Source organism: Lampetra planeri, chromosome 14, assembly GCF_965212315.1.
Source record: "Lampetra planeri chromosome 14, kcLamPlan1.2.h2, whole genome shotgun sequence".
Lineage (NCBI taxonomy): Eukaryota > Metazoa > Chordata > Hyperoartia > Petromyzontiformes > Petromyzontidae > Lampetra > Lampetra planeri.
Window position 1 is genome coordinate 11,767,357 of NC_136120.1, and position 25,339 is coordinate 11,792,695.

The 25,339-nt window shown below is 44.1% G+C and overlaps 1 protein-coding gene across 3 annotated transcripts in view; it reads right to left on the reverse strand.

The window, feature by feature from the left end:
- Positions 1–5,313: 5,313 nt before the first annotated feature.
- Positions 5,314–25,339, reverse strand: part of LOC144722378 (myb-related protein A-like) — a 33,108-nt gene continuing 13,082 nt past the window's right edge. For 2 of the 3 annotated variants that reach the window (XM_078600594.1, XM_078600593.1), the window contains exons 5-17: positions 24,139–24,231; positions 22,710–22,930; positions 20,952–21,117; positions 18,141–18,191; positions 16,612–16,701; positions 14,722–14,979; positions 12,835–13,353; positions 12,067–12,203; positions 11,249–11,363; positions 9,935–10,060; positions 8,920–9,048; positions 7,926–8,096; positions 5,314–6,736 (exon numbers count right to left, since the gene is read on the reverse strand). In XM_078600594.1, the coding sequence (XP_078456720.1) occupies positions 6,623–6,736; positions 7,926–8,096; positions 8,920–9,048; positions 9,935–10,060; positions 11,249–11,363; positions 12,067–12,203; positions 12,835–13,353; positions 14,722–14,979; positions 16,612–16,701; positions 18,141–18,191; positions 20,952–21,117; positions 22,710–22,930; positions 24,139–24,231 (2,190 nt within the window). In that variant the 3' untranslated portion in view covers positions 5,314–6,622. The remainder of the gene's footprint in view (positions 6,737–7,925; positions 8,097–8,919; positions 9,049–9,934; positions 10,061–11,248; positions 11,364–12,066; positions 12,204–12,834; positions 13,354–14,721; positions 14,980–16,611; positions 16,702–18,140; positions 18,192–20,951; positions 21,118–22,709; positions 22,931–24,138; positions 24,232–25,339) is intronic. The other variant, XM_078600595.1, reaches the window with a different exon arrangement.

Genomic DNA, 25,339 nt, shown 5'->3' on the forward strand with positions numbered 1-25,339 from the left:
TCCTCTCGTCCTCTGGCTTGAGATGGCTGCCACCTATGGGTCAGATGATTGTCTGCCACCATTAAGCAATTGGTCATTAAATATTTATTTATTTTTCCCTAAACAGTGTAAATTTTTGGAGAAAATTTTTTCACGAAAATTAATTGTCACGCACAACGAGTCTGTGTGCAGAATGTCAGCTCGATTGGATCACGGGAAGTGGGTTAAAAAACGACCGAAAGATTTGCACGGTCGTAAGCAAGCAAGCACGCAAGCAAGCAAACAAGTGAACTTAATATAAAGGATTTAAAAATGAGTTTACTTTTATTCGATTCTTCACGCTCTCAAAGCAGTGTCCTTCATTGTAAGGCCCCGCCGGCCACTGGGTGGCCTTTAGTGTGGGCCCCTTCACGTACGGTCACCCGACAAGACACAACACGTGACAACAGCCAACCCACCCACCCATCATCATCGTCGTGCTGCTGTCAAACCAGAGATCGCAACCGAGTACCCGATACCCGTACCCTACCCGATACCCGGCTACCCGGCCGGGTACGGGTACCCTTTTGCGACCCTGGTGCGGCCGGGTACGGGTACGGGTAGGCCGTGAGTCACCGTTTGTCACTCATTTCCCAACGTCTTGTCTCTTCTCACAATTCAAGTTCCTAGAATCAACCCACCCGCGCCTGCAACATGGCTTCATCCCAGAGGTCGCAATCAGGTACCCGATACCCGTACCCTACCCGTACCCGGCCGGGTACGGGTAGGGTACGGGTATCGGGTACCTGATTGCCGGGTACGGGTAGGGTACGGGTACAGCCGGGTACGGGTACCCATTTGCGACCCTGGTGCGGCCGGGTACGGAATCAAAACCCGTTTGCGACCTCTGTGTCAAACCCCCAATGGTTTCAAATGGTGTGGTAGCCCTCGACACTGACAGAGCGTTTATGGCAACTGTCCCATTTTCACTCCCCCCCCCAATGTGAACATTTTAGCGAAGGACACTTCGCTCTAAAGTGTAGTGTAGAGGCGGGCCCCGCTTTTTACGACACGAGTAACTTAAAGCCCCGTCGTAAATCGGACCGTGGTAAATCGGACCCTGAATTCCCATAAACGCTCTGTCTTGATGAGAACAAAATGTGTACAGTCAAAATGTGGAATAATTCAGGGAGGGGAGGCGGGTGAACTGAACAGACGCAGTTTATTCCATCACATATTTAGTTTAATTAAGTTGGATGTGTTTGTCATCTGCCGTATGCCGCACGCGTTTGTGTGCAAGTTAGCTCTGCGTGTGATGTGACTCTCGAAAATATTACCATTATAAGACGCATTTTCCCTCTGAAAATAAAAATGTGGGGATGCGTCTTATAATCCAGAAGGTGTGTGTGAGAGAGATCATGTTGATATAAGTAAAAATAAAATAAAACATAAATTAAATCACGACGTTTCGGAGGCAACACAAGCTTCCGTCTTCAGGTGGCACGTCACAGCAAAATGATTGGATCAAGAAATTTAATTTTCCTGATTTAATTTATTTTTTACTTTATTTTTTACCTACGTGACTTTACCGAAAAAAAAAACCAGTATGGGACCCTTGCAGTCACGAAAACTTCAAATCTAGAATTAGGTTGATATCACTTTATTGCAAACTGGCACAACACGTTACTTTCAGGAGCGTCTTAGAATCCGGAGAATACGGCAACTGTGCCACTTTCACTCCCCCCACCCCCAATGTCAATCCACTGCTGGATGAAGGCCCTCTCAGGCTTATCCAGGCTAGTCACGGTGTGTGGGTAACGCGGTGAGCGGAATGGCAGCGGATGTCACCCGCAGACGATATTAGCCGCATGGGGGCCGTCCATAAATGACGTCACGCGATTTTGGACGATTTTTTACCCCCCCCCCCCTCGTCACACGGCGTCACAAAATGTCAGACCCCCCCCCCCCTCAAATATGACGTCACAAAGCTCTGCCCCCTCCCCAAAACCATATTTCCATTTTGAAAATAAAACATGCTTCAAATCGCTTTAAACTATTGTCATTGTAGTGCGTATTTAATGTGGCGCTGCACTCTGCTGTTTTAGGAGAAAACATTCATTAAAAAGTCTATTTAATTAAGTAGAACGTGTTGTCTATATTTATTTAAAGTTGCGCATTTTGATGTGACGTCACATTTCTCAACCCCCCCCCCTCTTTACACATCGTCACAAATATCTCACCCCCCCCCCCCTCCAGGTGCGTGACGTCATTTATGGACGGCCCCATGGCCTGGAATTGAACTTAGGCCGCCTGGTTCAAAGTTCTGTCGTTGGGCGGGAGGATAAGAAGTTACACACCACGCCATTATTACGTTCAACTTCGACACACTTTAAAACGTTACAAAGTGATGTGTCATCGATGCCAAGATGTTATATCATCGTGGGAGAAGTGGTGGTCAAATGATGAGCACACTAAACTATGAATTACAATCCGATGACCAGAGTTGGAATCCGTGCCATGGCTAAACGTGGCGAGTGATGTCTGAACCTTGACCCCCCCCCCTCATCCACCAATCTCTACTGACCAGCGTGGTGAAGTATGGTCAAACAACCTCCACGGCCACTTGCCACCACTTGCCACGCCACTGTCCATGATCGAACCCAAATAAATTAGTTCGTGGTTGGTTAAAACTTCAAATCTAGATTGGTGTTTAAGTGTTTTGGAGATTTTCATACCATTTAAACTTAGACTATTTTTCATTCTACTGCTTGTTGAAAGTCCTATGGGGGGGGGGGGGTGTTTGACCATACTTCACCATTCTGGTCAGTGCCGATTGGCAAAGATAGAGGGATGAGGGTGCTCAGAATCGTTTCAGATATCAGCCACTGATGTTAGCCCTGGCCCGGAATGAATCCCAGTTCGGTTTCTCGGTTCACATCGCAGGTGCGCTGACCGCTGCACCACCGCTCCACGCTGCCCTGACCTATCCGGAACTTTGAATGCATCCGTCATCATGGGCTGCGTGGAGATGTGTGGAGGGGGGAGGCACGGTGGTGAGATGTTAACTACCTCGCCTGCCATACAGGAAGTCGTAGGTTCGATTCCGTAGACCCCCGACGCCTGCATATCTTGGGTTTGCGTGCCTCTCTCCCTGTGGTCGCGTGGATTTTTCTCCGGGTCCTCCGGTTTTTCCCTTCACATCTAGAATCATGCGTTTCGAGTATTTTGGTTGCTATACATTTCCCCATAAGACACTTCGTTGAGCTATCAAATGAGATAACCAGGTCGCTAGTAAAATAAAAGTAGTGTAATAGTTTCGTGCGAAGAAGTGTGTCGAGTCTGTTATGCTCTCTGTTACCCACCACATGAGCAGCATTCACTTCTAGTGCCGTGGTGATACCAGAGGGCGCTGGTTCACTGCCGTTTGCGTTCAGCAACAAGTAGATTTGCATTCGGGAGCCGATGGTTGATACGTAATGGATACAGTATTCAAACAAAGACATTTTATGGTACTGTATAAATATATTTGTTTTATCGTATCGATTTAGGAATCTATACACTACCATACCTGTCAACCCGTACGGTTTACCTGTATTCTTGTACAGGGAAATTTGAGTTTGCATGCTCATACGGCGTACAGCCGTTTCAATAGGGCACTTTTTTAGTCTATTTGTTTGTATTTCTCCCTTGCGATGGGACTTTGTAGGATGAACGTTGCGTTTTATAATGGTAAGGGGTGACCAATAAGGTCTGAATTGGTCTATAATAAGATAGGCGCTGATAAGGGTATATGCAATACATACGACTGGGTTTATGAACAGCGCCTTGATATGCATGCGGTCGCATTTAAATGGTATACACATCCAAATCGTATTGTATTTGATCACACCACACTTTCGAACATAAGTCTGTATATTAATACATGATAACGCACACAATTGTTTTGGTATTGTACATTATACAGCACTGCATTTCAAGTACACGCAAACACATACACCACGTTTATTCGTGTGGATGTATTGCGATACGATTTGTATTTATATAACATTTAAATGCCACCACACCCCAAGGCGCTGCACATAAACGCAGTCACACATATTTCATATATTCATCAATCGATACAATAAAAACCAAAATATTACTACTTTGTCGATACAATAAAATGTCTCATTTTGAACGCTGTATTTTGCACACATCACCTCCCACGATTTCGCCTTTGGCTCAAACGTTGCATGCAATCGTTCATGTTGCCCTGGTTAGTTTCATTATATAAAAAAATAATCACTTGCTTAATTTCAGTATTCAGCAATTCCGCTGGCTAAATTGGTTGTCAGAACAATGCAACAGGTCAGGTTCGAATGAGGCCAGCTCCGTCCACACGCGCTCATTAAGCTAAAGCTGTTAAAATGCAGATCAACGGTTGCCCGTCGCGTTTTGCCTGCAAGCGGAGCAATGGCCAAGATCTGCAATTCGTTAAATCGCATTTGCTTTCTACACTTTATGGACGACACTCCATTGCCAGGATGACCTGCACAATATTCTTTTGGAAGCCTTCGTGTTAGAAGCAGCCCAAGTTTAGATCCAACAACAATAGAATTGGGATATTGCGTAAGTATTGCGTAAGTATGGTGCTCAAATAACACAAACACGGCCCTAGGAAGAGGCAGAAAAAGATATAATAGGTGGACATTTTGGGCAATGGTACTTCTTCAGAGGGTCATTGGCCAAAACATCACCCATCGTATCTTCAGAGCAGTGCTAATACAGGTAGGAACAGGTTCCACACTGCCCACCAGGGATTATTTGTGTCTGTCGTGCACGAATGCGCTGTCCAAACAAGTTCCTACCTGCCCAATCCGAAGGAACGTGTTAAAATTTAAGTCCCAAGTCTAACGCTGCAAGCGAGCGCTTGCGAGCTAAAAAAGTTACGTGCACAATAACTTTAGTTAAAATTGTTTTAATGCACGGAATAAATGGTAGCATGTTAAGATGTTAATGTGATATTAAAATATACATTGTACCAAAATCGCATATTACGTATCAATGCATGCATTGCTGCCAACGTGATTTCTTTATTATCATGGCAAAGACTGGAGTGTGATACAATTGGTGACCGGATCACTAGATGCTTACAGAAAAAGTGGGCATATATTTTTTATCCGAGGTTGTCAGTCACAGGTGAAATTACATTCTTGAGCCTGAAATTTAATATGGGTAGTCAACTGACAGGAGTTCCACTTAAACATTTCGGTAATGTCTTTTGTATCTTTGCAGCCTCTGCATCTACCCAAACCCCAGCAGATTTCCAATGCACCCTAACATTTCACAACCGAGTAAAACACCCAGGCACATTCATTTTTTAAAATAAATTAATCTCTTTATTTTTCTTTAATAACATTACAAATTGCTATGCTATTGTAGTGTTGCAAACATTTGACTGGAATATGAAAACGTTAATATTTCTTGCATTAAAATTGCTAAAATAAATTGCAACGTTCGGTTCATATACAGCAACGTTTATGTGTAAGCTATAGCACCATAATTATATATTACGATTGGGAAACAAACACTTGCAAAGGCTATATACAGACAGTATATTTTAGTGCATTATTAGCAAACATCCACACAAAATACATGTGTAAAACCTAAAACGAGATAAGGAATTGCAGCCATTTCAAGCAAAAAACTGTTCATATGTGGAGCACTGAACTTCACTGAATATTTTGATACATTTAACAGAATAGAAGGCAAATATACTTTGGGTCTTTCGGTAAAGCCACGTAGATGGTTCTAAGAAAATAACAAAATACTACGACGTTTCGATCACAACACAAGCGATCGTCATCAGGAGGAAAGAGCTCTTTAATGACGATCGCTTGTGTTGTGATCGAAAAGTCGTAGTTTTTTGTTATTTTCTTAGAACCATCTACGTGACTTTACCGAAAGACCCAAAGAATATGAATTCCTGCAGTTACGACAGTTTTAAGTCAAGAAGGCAAATCTTTGTTACACAGAAACTTTGCAATGTGTGACTTAGGAGACAGAAACCCAGGTAAATTTACGACGAGTTTTATCAAGTCACTAACTTTACTGTGTAAAATTCCAACTTTATAATTGATACTTAAGCAACTGCAATTTTATGTAAAAGATAAAGTCCTGTAATTTCGTGCTCAAGTCACTGCCGGCAGAAGGGCCCCCACTAAGGGAGCTCTAGAGCCCCTCTATGGAGCCTTGGGAGAGCACCGATAGGAGTATTTTGGCCTACTCTTCTACACTGGCTGGGTTGTCTTCGAAGAGGTGGGAGTACACCAACACGCTACATCACCACACACAACCTGCCATTCGACTAACTGGCGTACCTATTATGCTGTTGGATGAAAAGTGGAGAGGGGGTGGATTTAAGAATTTTGCCCAATGTTTCAACTGCCAAGCATGGTGAATGAACTGGCGACCTCTGAATTGACGACCCCGTGCTCCAGTTGGAAAGCCCTAGGATGTGGGGTAAGGAAGGAAGAAAGGGTCGTTACGTCATCATCATCCCCACTCCACATGGGAGGAGACTTTGAGAGAGGGCATCGTCTACCTGACCATAGCATTCCAAGGAACTATAAACTGTAACATTGTACCCGTGCATAATAGACCAGAAAAGCTCCTCGACAAGTAGCTATAATATTAGCGTCCTGGCGGCTAGCAGCTTCATGTATTTTCTGGCTTGCTCAGTCAGTAAAAGTTGGTCTTCCGTTCTGCCAAACGCCACCACCTCCCAGTCGCTGTTCATCTGGAGGCAGCGAAAGACACAGGAAACACATTTTAGCGTTCACACCAGTAGCAGCAGGCAGCACCATGTCATCAAATGAGAAAGTGAGCTGCTCATTTCAGTTCCTGAAGAAATTCCCAGCATGTAGACTGGAACTTCAGACACCATGCCAGTCAACACGCAGTAAAAACCCTAAAACACATCAAAGAATGCCTTCCATTCTCATGTTTCTACTTGTTGATCCTCAAGTAAGAGGCATATCTGTAACAGGCCACTCCTTGAAGGCGAGGCACAGTTAAATTGAAATTAGCCCAAAGGTGATACAGTAATCCCTCGCCACTTCGCGGTTCAAGTTTCGCGGCCTCAGTGCATCGCGGATTTTTCGAACTGATTTAAAGGCCTCATTATACCTGTGCAGTAACACCATCATCATCATTCATCATCAGATTCATCGAACTGCACAGATCTGTCATCGTCGTCATTGTCATCATCGTCGTCGTCATTGCTGGAGTCAAGTCTCAAGATACTACTGTCATTGGTGAGTGTAGAACACCATAATACGTATCGTATGAGAGAGAGAGAGAGTGAATGTATAATATTAAGGTTTTATAATTAAATAGATTTAAGTAAAATATATATATATATATAAAGTATAAATATACATATTTTAAACATTCTGGTACCCACACACACACATATACGGAAATTCCTAGGGGTCCAATCCTACTTCGCGGATTTTCACCTATCGCGAGGGGTTCCGGTCCCCATTAACCGCGATAAACGAGGGATCACTGTATATTGAAACAAAGGCGAGAAAAATACTCCACAATACACTTTGTATTTATATAGCGTTAATCTGTATGGGCGGCGGAGAATAATACACATTTTATTTACGGAGCCAAAGTTGACTTGGGTAATAAGACAGAAAAGCCTTAGTTTCTGGCTTTCAGCCCGTGGCTGAGATAGTATTTACTTTTGAGCTTTGCTTTAAACCACTTATTACCAATAATAATGACAATGAGTAAACTTTGCATTTCACTTTTTGTATCAAAGAAAGCTTTCACGATAACCCTGTGTTTTCAAAGATGGATGTCATCTGGGATTAGGGGAAAATTCAATGACATAGCAAAGTGACTTTACGCATACGTACATACATGGGAAGTTTAAATGCATGGACAGGGAAAATTATACAAAACAAGCCGGCACTCACTTGACCCCTGCCCTCTCTTGGCGTGCGGCCCTCATAGGCGCTGGAGGAGGGCAGCCCGAGTGGCCGGGCTACACAGGGGGTCCGCACGTGACCCAGCAGCGAGCCCTCCGCACGGCCGGTGACGGGACGCATGAGCAGAGAGCTCGTCAGCAGCTCCCGTGCCTGGCGTAGCTTCCGTGAGCAAACACACACGAATGCAAATATAAAGATCTCCCCATGTAGTCTTTTACGAGCTGTTGGGCCCAAGTGTTGTAAGCGAGCACACTCATTCAGGGTACGGTGTTGTAGCACGTGAAGCTGCTTTTGTCTCTTGTTTACTAATATTTACAAACTGCATTAGTTACTCAAATTATTTGAGGCCGAGGCAGCCTACAGGAGAGAGCCCAGACCAGTTCGGATAATGGCCACTGATGTTGGTTGTGGCCGAGGATCAAACTCAGGTCGGTAGGTTCAAAGTGTAGCATGTTAACAGCTACGCCGCCACTCCCTACACACGCGTGCACACATCCGCATACGCACGCCAAATCCATTATTTCAGTTTGTCCTTGCAAAGCCTTTTGGATACGAATGCTAATAACCTCACGGTACATGCATCAAATTCCACGTGTAAGAATGGATGTTTTGTTCATATGTATTGAATGAAATGGGTTTCCGTGACCCCTGCAGCCAAGAAAAGCTGCTACATTTACTGCAATGTTTAAAAAACACCAGATTCTTGGATTGAATCCCAACCCTGAATCGTGACATTTCATTGGATTGTGACGGGCGAATCAATACACCGCTATTCTCAAGCATAACCTAAATCCAAATGAATGATTGCCTTGCTAAATAAAGATGTTGTTGCTGACCAATTTAATCACAGCTAATAGCAACGGCCATCACGGTCAAAAACAGCTGACCTCTCGATCAGGACACACCACACAGCAATTGTGCCGTTGCCCGTGCATTGGCATGAAATTTTAATCACTAGCGTGCCTTGGATAATTTCACTCACGGGGCTTCCACCGGGAGAAACCGATGGCTCGCAAGGGAAGAGCTTGGTGTTCAGATTGTCGCTGCTCCAAACGTCTAGCACAAGTGACTTGCGAGCCTTCTTGGCTGGAGAGCCCATCATCATCCTTGCCTGCAAGGAAGAAGGAAATAAGAGTACAATAAAACATGTACACACACACACAACCGTTTTAATTAATACGTGCTCTCACTCCACGAAGGATAACAGATGGCATTTGAAAAAAAATCCCATGTTGCTCATTTCAAAAAGCTCTTCTTACTCTTAAAAATCCCTTAACTGACGATGCAAATCCCTGAGCTTTGAAGCCTTGCCAATGACCCAGATCATGGCAACTTGCATACATTAGTGCACTGTGCAAAATCACAACTGTTTTTTTTTCAACATTTTTTTTATCATATTAACATATTGAGAATTGATGTTATTAAATAAATTTAATAAAGCATGCACTCCTTTCCTATAATGAGAAAATACCTATCCGTATAAGAGAATGTTAGATTTTAATAAAATCTCCCAAATAATGCAAACACTGAATCACAAATGATGCACCCCCTGTGATGGTAAATGCTGTACGCAACAAGGGACGAATTTAAGTCTATTTTGATTAATATATCCAGCCAGCCATGATTTTACCTGCGCGTGTGTAAACTCTCATCGGACGTGGGCGATACGTTTAATGTGACTTGCGAGGAAGAGCTATCAATCATTCAATTAGCTGGATTGGCCACACCTGATGCTGCTAGCGCTAAAATGGGCAGACAAGGCACTGGCTCATGTATATTTCTGGTGCAAATGTAGGTTTTCATTTAGCCCGAAGCGACACGTGAAGGCAACAGGAGGGGGGACATGACAAGATGCAGCACAGTCGTAAATCTCATTTAAACAATTACGAAAGCACGTGTCAACGCGACAACACCAGGCGTGAGCTGGCACACACATGACTTCATTTCACAGGGGAGGAGGGGGGGGTGCTTGCAAAGACGGGCGAGCGAGTGCCAACCTCGGGCCTGGGTCTGTTGGCGGGGGACGGCGAGTGCTCCGAGTCGTCTGTGAAACCATCGTGGGATGCAGACACGGTCCGGAGCACGTCCCTGAGGTCCTCCTCAAGATGGGAGGGGGTCCGCGGCTGGGGGCACACAATGGCATTCGCGCCAATTATCACCACTCCAATTAGTTGAGAGCGTGTGGTTTTTGGCTGAAGCATTGAAAAAAATATTATGCAATGCCAAGAACAAAATGCCACTCCAAACTGAAGCGGTTTTGGCCCGTCTACTCACAGCGCTTCTCAAACCATCAGTCTCAATTCTGCTGTTGTTATTAAAGGGTGGTGGTACCTTGGGGTAAAAACAAATAGGTGAAGCACAATACTCACCCACCACTCCCCATCTGTCGATCTAGCCATAACTACATCTTTAATTAATTTACAGCATCGTTTTCAATCTCCTGCTGGATGAAGGCCTTCCCGCAAGCGGTGTTGATCATGACGTGAACGGGTGGCCAAGACAGGTTTTAATATCACTCGCCACCTATGTAGCCATGTCCAGCAATCACACTCAGGGTTGACGGGTTCATAGTGCAAGACAGCCTTAATACAGTACATGTATGCATCCTTAGCTGCTCCGTTCACAAACTTGAACTGATCACCATGGAAGTATATGGTCAAACAACCCCCATGACCGACACAAAACAGAGGCGGCATTCATCCAGCAGTGAATTAACAAAGGGAATGCAAATTACTATTTTAAATGATTCATCCATTGCTTCAACCACCGCACCCATCCAACTGTGATTTATATTTATACCTGATTACTGATTGTGGTTACATCTATGCTAAAATGTTCAAAGGTCAGTTAATTCAGGACCTTCTGACACTTCAATATGAAAATGTGGCCGGCATTACAGCCTTGCAATCAGAAATATAATTCATGCCACCAGGAGCTTGTTATTCCAAGGCAAGCTGTAGCTTCGGATAATCTCCAGCATGAAACAAAAAGCTCACAAAACACTAATGGCATTGCCATGTTTGTATTCACATCCATTATAAGATCTCAAAACCTGTTTAACACTTTTTAATATTCTGCAAGATTACATATTAGTTACACAAGGATCAAAAGACACCTGCTGTTTGTCATTATCCAAGCTGTTTTACAGATAAGCTCACAAGAAGGGAATGGCAGATTTCCAAAAATAAATATTTCATCAACATTTTGATGTAAATCTACACGATTTATTCACAACAGCATGGTCATGTCGTGGTAAAAAGCAACTTCTGGATCACGAGGTAAATTAAGTACAGGGTCTTGCTATTGCTCACCAGTCCCTTGAGAGGTCCGTATTTCACCTCTTGTGCTGCCAGAGCGTTTTTGAATGGCGTGGGTGTCCTTGGGGTAGTCTCCATTAGTGAGCATCGGATGTTGGGTGTCCTGAACCTGTGCGCCCCATTGAGCGACGGCGGCAGAGAAAGTGGTGAGCGCAGGGGCCGACGGGGCAGGCAAAGAGGCTCGCATAACAGTCAATCGCAACAAACTGTACGACTCATAATACAGGTTTTTTGGGTTAGATCACGTAAATATATGTGTTGTTAAACCCGCCGCCACCACCCGACACAGCCAATTAGTAAGGTTTGTCATGTAAACAGAAGATGCTAATTCGTTACTAGTAGAGCAGATCGGTGTGTTGGATAGCAAAGCCACAACATTTACAATCTGAAGTATGACGTTTAGCCAGCAATTACAACTAGCTTCATCAGGCGACAGCCAAAATTTGTGGAGAAATCCTCCTGTTTCGTTCCTTCAATAGGAGGAACAAACTGTATTACTGCCACTAAACCTGTAAGTTCAAGGGAATATTTAAGTGGTAGACAGCCCTGAAGCTTGCTCAGACCATTGCTGGTGGAAAAGGGCCTCCACTGAGGAAACTTAAGAGAGCGTCTCGAGAAGGTATTTTTGGCCGACTCTTCCATGATGGCCAGATGTTTTATAATAAGAGTTGCGAGTTTACCCACACGTTACCTTCCCACACACAACGCTGTCCCAAGCAACCAACTGTGGTGTAACCCCATTTTTACTCTCCAAATCGCCCGTCTCTGTTAGTATATGGTCATAGGTGAATTCAGGTGGTGATCGTGCGCACCCGTTTTGCTTGGTATGGCCAGGCGTGCACTCTCTCTGCAGTGGCGTCCCGACCGTGAGCTTCTGGCGAGAGACGGGCGTCGATGTAAGGGACGGCGTTTCCATCTGTAGCTTCTCCCGCTCCGCCGTGTTCAAGAACTGCACGGAAAAATCCACAACGCCATAACATCAATGTAGCGTTCCGCAAGGCAAAGGGCACACCAGAAATGAAATGTAAAGAACATTAGCCAACCAAGCACTGGCGGTAGCCACTCCGAGCAAACCAGCTAAAAGTATTAGCATGCCTACCTACTCCCTAACACCACTTTGGCTGCTTCGGCTGGGCCCTTCTTAACTTTTTGGTGGATGTTTGAATTCGTTTTTTACATTACCCAAACACAACCTCGACACCTGGAATGAAATTGACTCTGAATAGCAGCCACAGTCAATACATTGATTGATAATGAATTGAAACGTCATCAAAAATCATTACATCAAAGCAATGCAAAATTGTCAATGCATTTATTTGTTTTCCTGGAAAAGGCTCACCAATCAAGACATTTTAAGAGAATCCCACTTTAGGATGTCAGCGCAATTATTTTTCAGAACCGTATTGTTATTTTCAGGATACGTAACTCATAACCTGCAGACCTAGGTCAAATAGACCCTGTAAGGAAGCACGACTGCTTCCTGCAGGGTCCTTATTGCCACGATTGTGAGTGTGTCTCACGGGATTCATGTCCACACGATGTAAATCTTAACTTGAGCCAAACAGAGCATTGTACATCACCTGTGATGGAGAGAAGGGCAGGGTGTGCAGGCGGTTCGATTTCGGCGGTGTCCTGCTCAGATCCAGGCTGCCAAAGCTGAGCGAGCTCGCGCCCTCCGTGGCTTCGCCACGCGGCGTCGTGTCCCGCCCCCTACGCAGGATGGCGGGCTGGCTGGTCAAGCGGGCGGTCGCAGCCGACGACGCAATCGGGTCGGATTTTCCTTGGCCGCAGCCGATGGCCACGGCTAGGCCGCTCGTGCCGAGAGAGCTACGTTGGCCGCCGTCGCCGTGGCACGTGCGCTCCGCCACTTCGCTGGTGTCCGTGCTGCTGATGCCGCTTGTGCTGCCGATGCCGCTTGTGCTGCCGCTGCTAAGGCTGCTGCTCGGGCAGTGCAGGGAGAAGACTTTGGACGAGCTGGGCCCGTCACGGTGGGGGGCGACGCAAGGCGTCAGGGCGGGGCATTGTCGCGCCACCGCAGAATCACCCAGGATCTCCAGCATGAGGCTATCGCTCCACGAGCTGTCATCGTGCAGCATGGTCTGAGATCGCGCGGCAAGGGGACGAGAAGCACACGTGAGTTCCTGCCGATTCGTGAAACGGGCATCTCGATTTGCGTGACGCCGTGACAGTGAGCGTTGCAAGTCCAACGAGCATTGGGCGACGATCATTAGGAAGTAATGGTTCACATGTCCAAGTGACAAGACGAACTGTCATGATTTCGGGGCACGATCGGACTTAATGTATTCTGTTCATTTTTTATTTAGCCTCATTTCTATACTTTCACATTTTTCTGTTGTCTTGTCTGTGCAGTTTTCTTCACCCTGTTTGCATAAACTTTTTACGAGTATATTATTTGCTTTTTGTAAAAAAATAATGGAAAATCAATGTTATGACAGGGACCAGCTTATCCATATAACTAGCAATGTTGACTACAATAGAGTGAATCTAGCTCAGGTCATGGGTGTATAACTTTGCCAATGCTCCAATACAAAAAGGCAGAATGGTACATTACAAAGATAATTACTTTTGTTTTACAATCACACGGTACATTAACAAGAATATTACTTTTGTTTTCCTAACTGGATATAATTACATCCAAAGGCAAAGGGATATTTTTATTATTTAGAATATGTCCTTTAAAATCACTGAGATACAAGCTAAGTGAATTACCATGAATTAAACATTACTAGAAATGCAAATCACAAACCATACTATCCTGCACATTTTTTCTAGCTTTTTTAATACGAATTTTAATATTGATAATACAATTCCAGGCAAGGAATTGTGCAAACCTATACGCCAAATAACAAGATTGACATAATGCAGCTCATTGAAAAAAGCGTAGCAGCATACATATGACAAAACATTATTCTTAAACAGGCAACGATGATACATATTGTTTGGTTGTTTCGGTAAAATAACGTAGAAATAAAAATAAAGTAAACAAAAAAACAAAGATTCGTTCATGAAGCCATCCAATTTTCCCCCGCCCCGCCCCCCCCCACAGAGAAAATGATGCAGTAGCTTCAGCCAGTGACAAGTGCTATAAAATTTCCCAAAGTTGAATTTTAAGGTATTTTAAATTAAAAAGGTCTACACTTCCTCGTAAATGTATGAGATTTAGGTTGAGGAATGCAGAAACAATAAAAAGAACTGCAGTCAGTGCAGGGCACCTCGTGAGAATGACTCGAGAGAGATGAGCGACAAAACTACGGTGTGGAAACCAAGACAAAAAAAGTAGATGAAAACAGTGGAGGAGATGGCCATATGAATGCGTTTTGAGATTGTAATTGAACAGTAGTAGCAACTGGGGAAAGGAATGGAAGAAAAAGCGGAAAAGCCTTTACCCGGCCGCCAACGACAAGAACATGTTGCCGCACAGCTGCACAATCTGGCACAATATTTACCGAATCGATCATTTGCAGCGTCTCGGCAAACTCCGGCACATTCTTGAGCGGCGAGAGCTGGGCCACGGCCAGGTACTTGATCGGAGTGGTGGCCTCGGCGCTAGCTGCCCCGGCCTGGTGGACAGGCCAGTTCTGAGTGTGATCGCACCGGGGGCTGCCCCCACCGAACGGCCTCACGGCGTCTTTGAAGTTGGCGATGGCGGCACCGCCACTCCAGTCGATGAGGTCGACCACCTCCACAACACCTGTGTTCTCAGTCTACAAAAAAGATAAAGATCCAACCAAGTCAGCCTATCCAGCCCGTTGGAGCAAGTGCTGTTAGTGTGCACCTATCAGTTTCATTTATTCGGTACTAGCTTTACTACCCGGCTTCGCCCGAGACTTGGATTCACCACGCCCGGCCGCCTTTGTCTCCCCAGTGGCGATGTTCACACACCACACCAGTTACTCGTTTGAGGCTGAGTCGACCTAGGGGAAGCCCAGGACCGATTCAAATAATCGTCACCGGTGGTGGCCGTGAGCGGGAATCGAACTCGGGTCGCGGGTTCGTAGCGCGGCGCGCTAACCACTACACTACAATGCGTTACCCTTCCACATGCTCCAGTCGCATGACATATTTGACGTCACTGCTCACTGGCCGTGTAAAAAATACATGCATTATGGAGCTGCCTCGCCCAAAAAAAAAAACCACAAAAGTGTATTTTAATAATTTTTGCATGGTGTACAGTCTGGACAGTACCCACATGGCAAATTTCAAGTTTGTTGCATGTCGGGAAGTACGCTAAACATTTTGAACAGACACAGATATTCACAACTGTGCCTTTTATATATATGGAGATAACAATGAGATGCAGCATGAAGCACACTTCCCCAACAACACAAGCAATCCAGCAGATGGCAGAGCACATGGAAAGCTATTCGCTGATTTTCAATTTTACCAAATGATGCCACAGATGTTCCGATCTGCATGTCTTAACTGTAATAGCCCATCTGATGTGATTTTAATTAACGTTTCGTGAGACGTCAATTCACCTAATACTTTATTTTCCAAAAATATAAATGAATAGGAATTCAGATGGCTCCATTTCTCCCATGTTGCACAATTTGCCAAGCGTTTTGCAGTCTTAAGATGTGCTTGTATTAAGATGCTCTTTAAAACCATGTTTTTCAATATTTTGCTTTCGTTCTGTAGCATAAGATGTCATACACCCTGAAGAGGCCAACCAATTGAAGGATGAAGAATAAAACAACGCGTCTTTCAAGGGGCCTAACAATGCAGCAATTTTTCAATTCACATCGATGCTCAAGCTAAACGACACATGCATCGTGTTGCGCATATAAGAATCTAATATACATTTTTTAATACACGATGTATGTAAAGCGTTCACACGACCTATCCAGCCATTAGAAGCCACTATATTGACACTGTAAAAAATTTAATAAATTTCTTGAATGGACTTGTGTTTCGGGAAAGTGACAATTAATTGAAGTGTGACGGGCAAGTCGTTACACCCCCTACTCGCAAGTATGAGATACTAAATGTAAATGGATTCTTGTTTAGCAAAATAAACAATTGTCACGGCTAACCAATTGAATACGCTTATAGAAGCGACTATTTCAATTTTATGTTGTGATAGTTCACTGAATCGCAAGGGGGGGGGCGGGGGCAAATCATATTTGTAACATCTCAATCACGAAGCCGGCCAAAGGAATGATGCAGATAACACGTTTAAATGCACAGCATAAGCTTTTGAGAATAAACAAGGCAGCGATGGCAAAAGCAAGCACTGCAAGCAGCTTATTCCAGCCTAGCCCAGGCAAAGCGCCAGAAGCACCTTCCTCCGATTCAACGCAATCACGCACGAGGTCAAGTTTTGCAAGAACGCTTACGGTCTGCGAGTCTGCGACACGTTGCTCGGAGGAAATTCTAATTCTTAAGGCCTGTGTTCGCTGTTCCTTGACTGGTGCATCCTGAGTGGCCTGTAGAGACCGCAGGTGGGCGGGCGTGCGGTACACGTTAGAAATGCATACTCTTTGGTTCTTTCGGTAAATTCATGTAGGTAGAAAAATAAAAAATGAAATAATATATCACGACGTTTCGATCGCAACACAAGCGGTGGTCCTCAGGCGGAAAAAATATAATCCAGCAGTGGAAATGATGAACCAGCGAGAGAGCTGTTACAACAAGAGGTTATTTGTGTGGCGATGGGCAACCGCTTGCCACTGCTGGATTATATTTTTCTGCCTGAGGACGACCGCTTGTGTTGCGATCGAAACGTCGTGATATATTATTTTTTGATTTATTTTATTTTTCTACCTACATGACTTTACCGAGAGAACCAGAGTATGGATTCCTGCAATCATGAAAGCTTCAAATCAAGTTAAAAATTCAACGAGGAGTTTTGTAAAAAGTAATCCGTGCTCCTGTTTTATCGTGCAAATCTGCAAGCGGTGGATTACGAGGATTTACGTATGTATGTTGAACTTCTTTCGCACAGTTCGAAGCCAACCGTGCTAATCGGACTTCATGGTCTGAATCTTTGCCTTTGCAAGGTAATCGTGTGTGTGGGCTTCATCAAAGGAACACCACCTGTTGTTACTGGACTGTAGCAGCTACGGACGTATGTCACATCGATAAACATAGATTATTAAGGCTAGCAATACATGCATCGAACCCGATGCTTTCGGTTTCTTTGCTGCATGTAGTTTTTTTTCTTTCCGGATGGACGATAGTAAGATGGACAACAATAGGATGGACAACAATAAAATTAAAAGCGTGTTGTTCGTAAAAATGGAAGGAACCGGAAAGGAAGACCTAACAGAGAATGGCTTCACGACGACATAAGAGATTAGTGCTAGAAATGTGGCACTACTTGAGCCTACTGGCACAAGACAGAGGAAAGTGGAAACAAATGACGAAATGTATGAAGAGTATATGCTCATGTTGCATTTCAACTAATGGAGTGAAAATGTACAAACAACCCAAAATAGACAAACGATGTAATTAAATATTTTTTTCTTTGAGTAAAATCGTGATTTTAAATTGCAACAATACATCAAATCGCCCGAGTGTGAATCGATACAACCCCTATTAACGACTCGTGATATTGGAATTCATTTAAGCGCTTAAGTCATGCTCATAAATGACCCACAACCACTATATTTAAAAGTGATGGGAACTTTCTACAAATTAAATTCTGCCCGCGCAAGAGATTCGGCAGAAATTGTGTAATTTTTAAATGCCTGTCCAAACCCTCAAGATCAATCGGGTAGATACAAGCATCATAAATAAACCACTGCATCGAAATGCTTAGTCGTGCTATATAGTGGTTGGCAATGTTTTCGGAGTTAGGTATCCATTTCAACAACAAAATAAGCAATGCACCATTAAAACTTTTTGTTACAACTGTTTGTCTTACCTTAATCGATTTTAACCTAGTGCTCATCTCCGGGTTGATTGCACATCCAGACTACAGAGAAGCAAAACAAAGGGGGAGAGAGAGGGATGCAGAGTGAGTGAGCGACAATAAGTATAACCCGTAAAAACAAAGTTTTTCACTATAAATCCTTTATATGCGTGGCAGCGAACTTAATATAAAGGATTTAAAAATATATTCGCCTGTGGAGGACGCGAGGATCGATCCCGCGACCTTTGGCATGGGAAGCGAGGGCGCTACCAACTGCGCTACTCCGCCACGGCCTGTGGAGGGGTTACGCTCTGGGCTCTTACACTGTGACGTTCAGCCAAAGCCATGAATGAGTTCTATTTGAATATATGTAAAATAAAAATGTTTTGCCTAAAAAGTGTAAAATTTTGGGAATTCTTTTTCACGAACATTAATTGTCTCGCACAACGAGTCTGTGTGGAAAATGTCAGCTCGATTGGATCACGGGAAGTGGGTTAAAAAACGACCAAAAGATTTGCACGGTCGTAAGCAAGCAAGCAAGTACGCAAGCAAGCAAGCAAGCGAACTTAATATAAAGGATTTAAAAAGACAAAAGGTCTCCAAGAGGAAAATATCGGTAATTATTTTAACGCTGCCAATCACCGTTCCAATTTTCATTAAAATTCTTAATGAATTCAAATGTTAAAAATTTTATGCAAAGCTCAGATAGAACATCATTTACAGCTTGGTCTCAAAGGTGCAAGATAACCACATGTGAATTACATCCATTGAACTACAATAGCCCTTTCATTAATGCACTTTGGCATCTTAATAAGGGGGGGGGGGGGGGCCTGTGAATGCTGCATGCAGGCATTATCTTTAAAAGCAGGTAGATTGTTTGCACAAAAACCAAGCACACAAACCACAGCTCTTCTTGATTTGATTTTAGCCGGTGTACTCAGAATCAGAGTGTTTTATTTAGACTGGAAGAGGAATCCGATAAGCTATGTCCAGTAGTGGCAGGTCAGCAAGTTACACATGCTTAAGTCAAACCCTATTTTCATATATTGCTCTGATTTGCACCAAGCTCCCCAATGTGTCATATTCTCAGGTTTTTTCGGTAAAGTCACGTAGGTAAAACATTAAAAGTAATGAAAGTAAAATAAAACAAAAATAAAAATAAAATTCACGACGTTTCGGAGGCAACACAAGTCTCCGTCATCAGGTGGGACCGTCACAGCCAGATTAGCTGCATCAAGTGAAGCAATGATTCAAAATGTAATCCCTTATAAGCAAGTTGAAGGGGGGGAGGAGAGGGGGGGGGAGTTCATCAGAATGTGGTAGCCAATGAATGGAACGTATCGGGAGGAAGGGGGGTGGGAGGGAGAGGGAGCCAACAAAACATTTGGCGACGGCTTGGACGCGGCTGCTGCGCACGCCAACACAATGGGCAGAAAGGGGGGAGGGGAGGTCTGATACACATGATAGAACAAAGGAACGAAAATGCCCATGTTTATACCAATGCAGGCTGAAAAATGAAGAGAGTACTGTTAAAAATAACTGGGGATGTTAACACTCGGTGAAGTAAATTAAAATAGTGCCTGTCAGATAAGATGGTCCAAAAAGTGTAATTAAGTCTTTTTTGCGTGGTTAATAACATCTTTCCAGTGATTACTGAGTTTGTACCCATCATCACGGTTGAAATTATGTCTGTGTTTGTATACAAATATACAAATATACAAACACAGACATAATTTCAACCGTGATGATGGGTACAAACTCAGTAATCACTGGAAAGATGTTATTAACCACGCAAAAAAGACTTAATTACACTTTTTGGACCATCTTATCTGACAGGCACTATTTTAATTTACTTCACCGAGTGTTAACATCCCCAGTTATTTTTAACAGTACTCTCTTCATTTTTCAGCCTGCATTGGTATAAACATGGGCATTTTCGTTCCTTTGTTCTATCATGTGTATCAGACCTCCCCTCCCCCCTTTCTGCCCATTGTGTTGGCGTGCGCAGCAGCCGCGTCCAAGCCGTCGCCAAATGTTTTGTTGGCTCCCTCCCCCTCCCACCCCCCTCCCTCCCGATACGTTCCATTCATTGGCTACCACATTCTGATGAACTCCCCCCCCCTCTCCTCCCCCCCTTCAACTTGCTTATAAGGGATTACATTTTGAATCATTGCTTCACTTGATGCAGCTAATCTGGCTGTGACGGTCCCACCTGATGACGGAGACTTGTGTTGCCTCCGAAACGTCGTGAATTTTATTTTTATTTTGTTTTATTTTACTTTCATTACTTTTAATGTTTTACCTACGTGACTTTACCGAAAAAACCTGAGAATATGAATCATTGCAGTCACGAAAGCTTCAAATCCCCAATGTGTGTTCGCTACTCCAACACTTTATTTTTCAAAATCGGCCTACCGGCCTGTACAAAAAAAGTGACGCCCGCACATGTATGTGTGTGTGTATGTCTATTTGTATACATGTAAGTATAGGGAAGTGGTAGTGTAGCAGTTAGCGAACTGCGTGACCTGAGCTGTATTCCCACTCCCAGCAAATGTGTGGCAAAGATTTTAGCTGGTCCTGGCGCACTCCGAAGTCGACTCAGCCTTAAATAAGTACACGGTACAATGTCAAAGCATCAGTACCGGTTAAGACAGGCAAAACGGGCCTGGTGCTAAGCCACATTACCTATTCGTGCACCATGCCTGTCTTCATAAGGCGCTCGTTAACAGCACTTGCCGCCGAACAGCCTGTGTAGGCTACACGGAAATAGGGTCGGGGCGTTTGTCTTTGCGTGCGTGTAACCCAACGCGAATGTGTGCGTACATCCTGCTCATCGCAGCTGGGGCTGTCCGGTGCAAGGACCGGGAAGGCGTCGGACTGAAACTTGGTGTCAGGGCACAGAGTCCACGGATGATCCTGCAGGTAGCCCTCCTGCTCCACTTTGCGCTTCAGTGTGGAGTTCCAGTGATTCTTAATGGCGTTGTCGGTTCTGAGGGTAAGAGTGGGGCACGCCAGGCTGAAATCAACCGTTTCTCACACAATGATAAATAGGCAACTATTGGTGCCCGTGATAGCTGCGACGTAGTAAACAAAGATCAGAGCAGCAGGCAGGAGTTACAGATTGTATGTTATCACAAGCTGGTAAGCCAGACTAATGCACATACAAAAGGAAGAACAAGTTTAGCATGTGCATGCACACCCACTGGCTCACATTTTAAAGCACACGTGTTATTCATGCTGGTACGCTGAAAAACGATAGTTTTTTTTATTATGCATTTCCAAACTCACGAAATTATACAAATCAGGGAAATTATACTCATAAGCAGTGCAGTGAGATTCATCATCATTAGTTTATGGGTTTTCAGAATTGTCAAAATGTGAAACCGTTTCAGACGGAAGTACGAATGAAAGTACGAATGTTTTTCGGTAATTGCAATAAGTGCCAATCAGCACCTTAAGTTATTTTAAACAATGTATGAAAATATCACTTTGAAAAATGACAAAACTATTCCAAAGCGATAATTTTAAAAATATATTGCGAATGATACTCTTCCAAAGATTAATGAAATGCCACCTTTATATATATAAAATAGGCTGCATTTCTATAATGCACATTTCAGGTGGCCAATACATGGGTTGGGAGGAATGGCAATCAGTCACCTAATAGGCTGGACCCCCTTGATGGATGCAAACCCTTTGGGCACGGTTCGTTTACTTTGCTGGCCGAATTTTAATGTTAATTAATCCCGCGAGGCCACTTACGAAGCAATGCTACCTCGACGCAATGCAAATGGACATCTCTCTACGATGGGCACTGGATAACAAAACAATGCACCCCGACCTCTACCATTGTGCATACTACACTTTGTATGCTATGCGACAAATTCATCTTGAAGCATGTTTGTTTCTCGTCTGATTTATGCTGATATTTACCTCCATTGCCATAATTGGGGAAACATGCCAAGACAATGTTCTTGGGTCATACTTCAAAATGTGAACTTGTCCCTGTGCACAGCTTGTCAAATGTTTTATCTGGTAATTTCTCGCATTTTATTGTATGCCATGTAATGATTTACCACCTTCACAATGCAATGAATTTACACGATTCAGGATCATGATGGAAGTTAAAAAATCAATTATTTTTGCACCATTGTTGCAATTTAGGCTCCGCCAGTGGCTGTGGGGTTTAAGGAAACCATCTCCTGTCTACAGCTCTCTCATCTCCATCTCTTGTTTGGCTCTCTTTCATCTAACTCATGTGCATCTCTTTACGTCCCATCAAGACATATCCTTTAGCGGGTCACTCCAAGAACTTTCACAGGCCACTCTCTCACCACGGTTAGGCAGTTGAAGAACCTTGTGCTACTGCGTAGGTTTTCACCGTTGTGCTGGATAGCTTCTCTGGAGTGTTTTGTTGTTACTCCTCTGTGTTGCTCGCCGTGATGCCCGGCGTTACGCCACACGTCCCATGGTTTCTAAACAAGCTCATAGCGTGTTGTGCAAAACGCATGAACCGAACACACACCGTAGAGCAAACCCCTGCCCGACCGTCGTCACGGCCCTCACCCACGTCGCTCTCACCTCCCGGCCAGCAGCTTGGCGATCTCGGCCCAGCGGTTTCCCAGTTGCTTGTGTGCCTCATGGATGATGCGGTCCTCCTCCTCGGTCCACGACGACTTCTTCACCGCGGGATTGAGGTGGTTGTGCCAGCGCTCGCGACACTGCTTGCCGATGCGACCCTTGAGCTGCTTGGCGATGAGTGACCAGCGCTTGGGACCGTACTTCATGACCAGCTCGATGACCTGCGCGAACACACACATACAAAGGTTCACCATCTAGCCCACAGGGCTAACACTATAACACGAACACTATTTTTATTTTACCAGGGAAGGCCCACTGAGCTATATAGCTCTTTTTCAAAAGCGACTTGGCCACAAATGATAGCTCAGACAAGTGGCTTATCATGTGGAAATGTATAGGAGCCAAATAATCTAAACGCATGTTGATTTTAAATGTGGAGGGAAAAACTGGAGGAAAAAACCACACGTCCACAGGGAGAACATACAAACTCCAAATATTCAGACGTCTGGTTCGGGAACGAATCCACGACCTCCTGTATACTAGGCGTGTTACTTAACATCTCACCACCGTGGCTGTTGGTACAAGCGCTGTTAGCGAGCACACTATGAAGGCCAGCATGACACACAAATCGGGTAGTGGTGGTTTCGCCAACGCCTCGATCAAAATATCTGAGTTGAGAATTAACCGTGCTCATTCCCACCACCTAGGCCCACGCTCATTGCACTATTAGCTGCTCCATACGCGTCCAAGATCAGTTACAGTGCCCACATGTTCAAACATGTTGGCAAGTAAACCTCTGACTTTAAGAAGCAATAAAAAGAGCAATGAATTATATGTCTTTGGTACTATTATACTTAGGTAAGCAACAAATATTTTTTCATGGCGCAATTTAAATGTTTTCATTGGCAATTATATTTTTTTATCGGCCACCCCTACTCCACAACACCATCCCGGCGAATCAAGACATGACTGCACCGTTAGTGAGCACCTCCTCAGTGCTGCAGTTTACACACTGTACCAAGTACGCATTGGGTGGGGCAAGTGGCACAGTAGTCAAGGCAATGCGCGATGAACCTGGCAACCTTAGTTTGATTCCTGACCACAACTAACATGAATGGCGAGTGATATAAGAACTAGCCCTGGGCCAGCTTCCTTTAACAACCAACAATGATTAGCACACTTCCCATGACTGAGAATGCGGGGAGGCTTTCATCCACCAGTGAATTACAAAGGGCTGGAAAGTATAGAAGTAAGAGCCATCCCATTACCTTGTCCAATTAATCTACCACGACAAGCACTGCGCATCGAGCCGAGAATTTAACTTGAAATTATGAAAGCATACAGGGTAGGCTGACATGCTTTCCGACGGAGCCTTTATTTTTCTCCATTTTGCTGAACTGCTTGCTGGTGAAGTCGCAACATCTTATACCTTCTGATCCTCCTCCTTAGTCCACGGGCCCTTCACCAGAGCCGGGTTCAGGACCTTTTGCCAGCGGTGGATACACTGAGCATCACTTCGATTCTGCAGAGAATGAGACCGCATGTACACACACGAGCCAGTGGGGTTTTTTCTTTCTTTTCTGAAAACCACAGTGGCATTTGCATTTGATACACATATACACTGTGTGTTATATTGCATTTTATTGCATGATACATAGCCCTAGCAGTCTGTAACACCTGCTATGATTGGTGGTCACCCATCTGAGCTCCATCCAGACTCAATTTTGCTTCGCTTTAGTGATCGCACAAGATCGAGTACATTCCAGGTGATATGGTTACAGCCTCGGTAGTTGGAAGCAGAGGTCATTGTAGTAGATCGATTTTCATCATCCATATTTTCTATGTTCCCGCATCTATGCTCCTCGCTCTTCACCAACATGCACTGACCAGGAAGGTGAAATCTGGTCAAAACAACTTCTATGACCAACATGATGTGGGGCGTCCCTCATCCAGCAGTCAACTGACATGAGGGCTGTCCGATTAGCGAAGTTGGGTACGTACGGTGCGAAAGTGGTTTAACATACAAACATACCAGACAGGAACACGAGGTTGTAAATTAGAGATTGAAAACACCTTACTGCCATCACTATTAATACTACCCTATACCATATTCTAAGGAGCGTAAGATGCTCTGGAATGGATGTCACACCCAAAACTTGTGCTTGGTTGCAATAAAGTTATACTAATCTCACACATACATACCTGATTATAATCAAATCCCCCCCGACCCCAAACTTTGGCGATAGACTACATAGAAAAAAATGTGTCTTATAATCCAGAGGATAGGATAACATAGCAAAATGTATCTTAGCAAGATTAAGAATGGGAAAAAGCAGCTTATATTATTTGTTTCAATGTTTTGGTTAAAAGCCAGTGATTATAATGACAGTACTGTTCTTGTACGCCACTGACAGTAAAGTCCCTTGTGTTTTATTTGACAATGTTACTGCAGCCAAATATTTAGTTAATATACCTCTGTAATACATACTATGGCAAGAAAAGAAAAACATGTTACAGCTCTCTCAAACTACGTTTGATGTGCCTTGACTAGCCATGCGAATTCACTCATTCATTTTGGGGTCCTGGTGTGTGTGTGGGGAGCAGTAGCATCGTAATTAGCAAACTGCTCT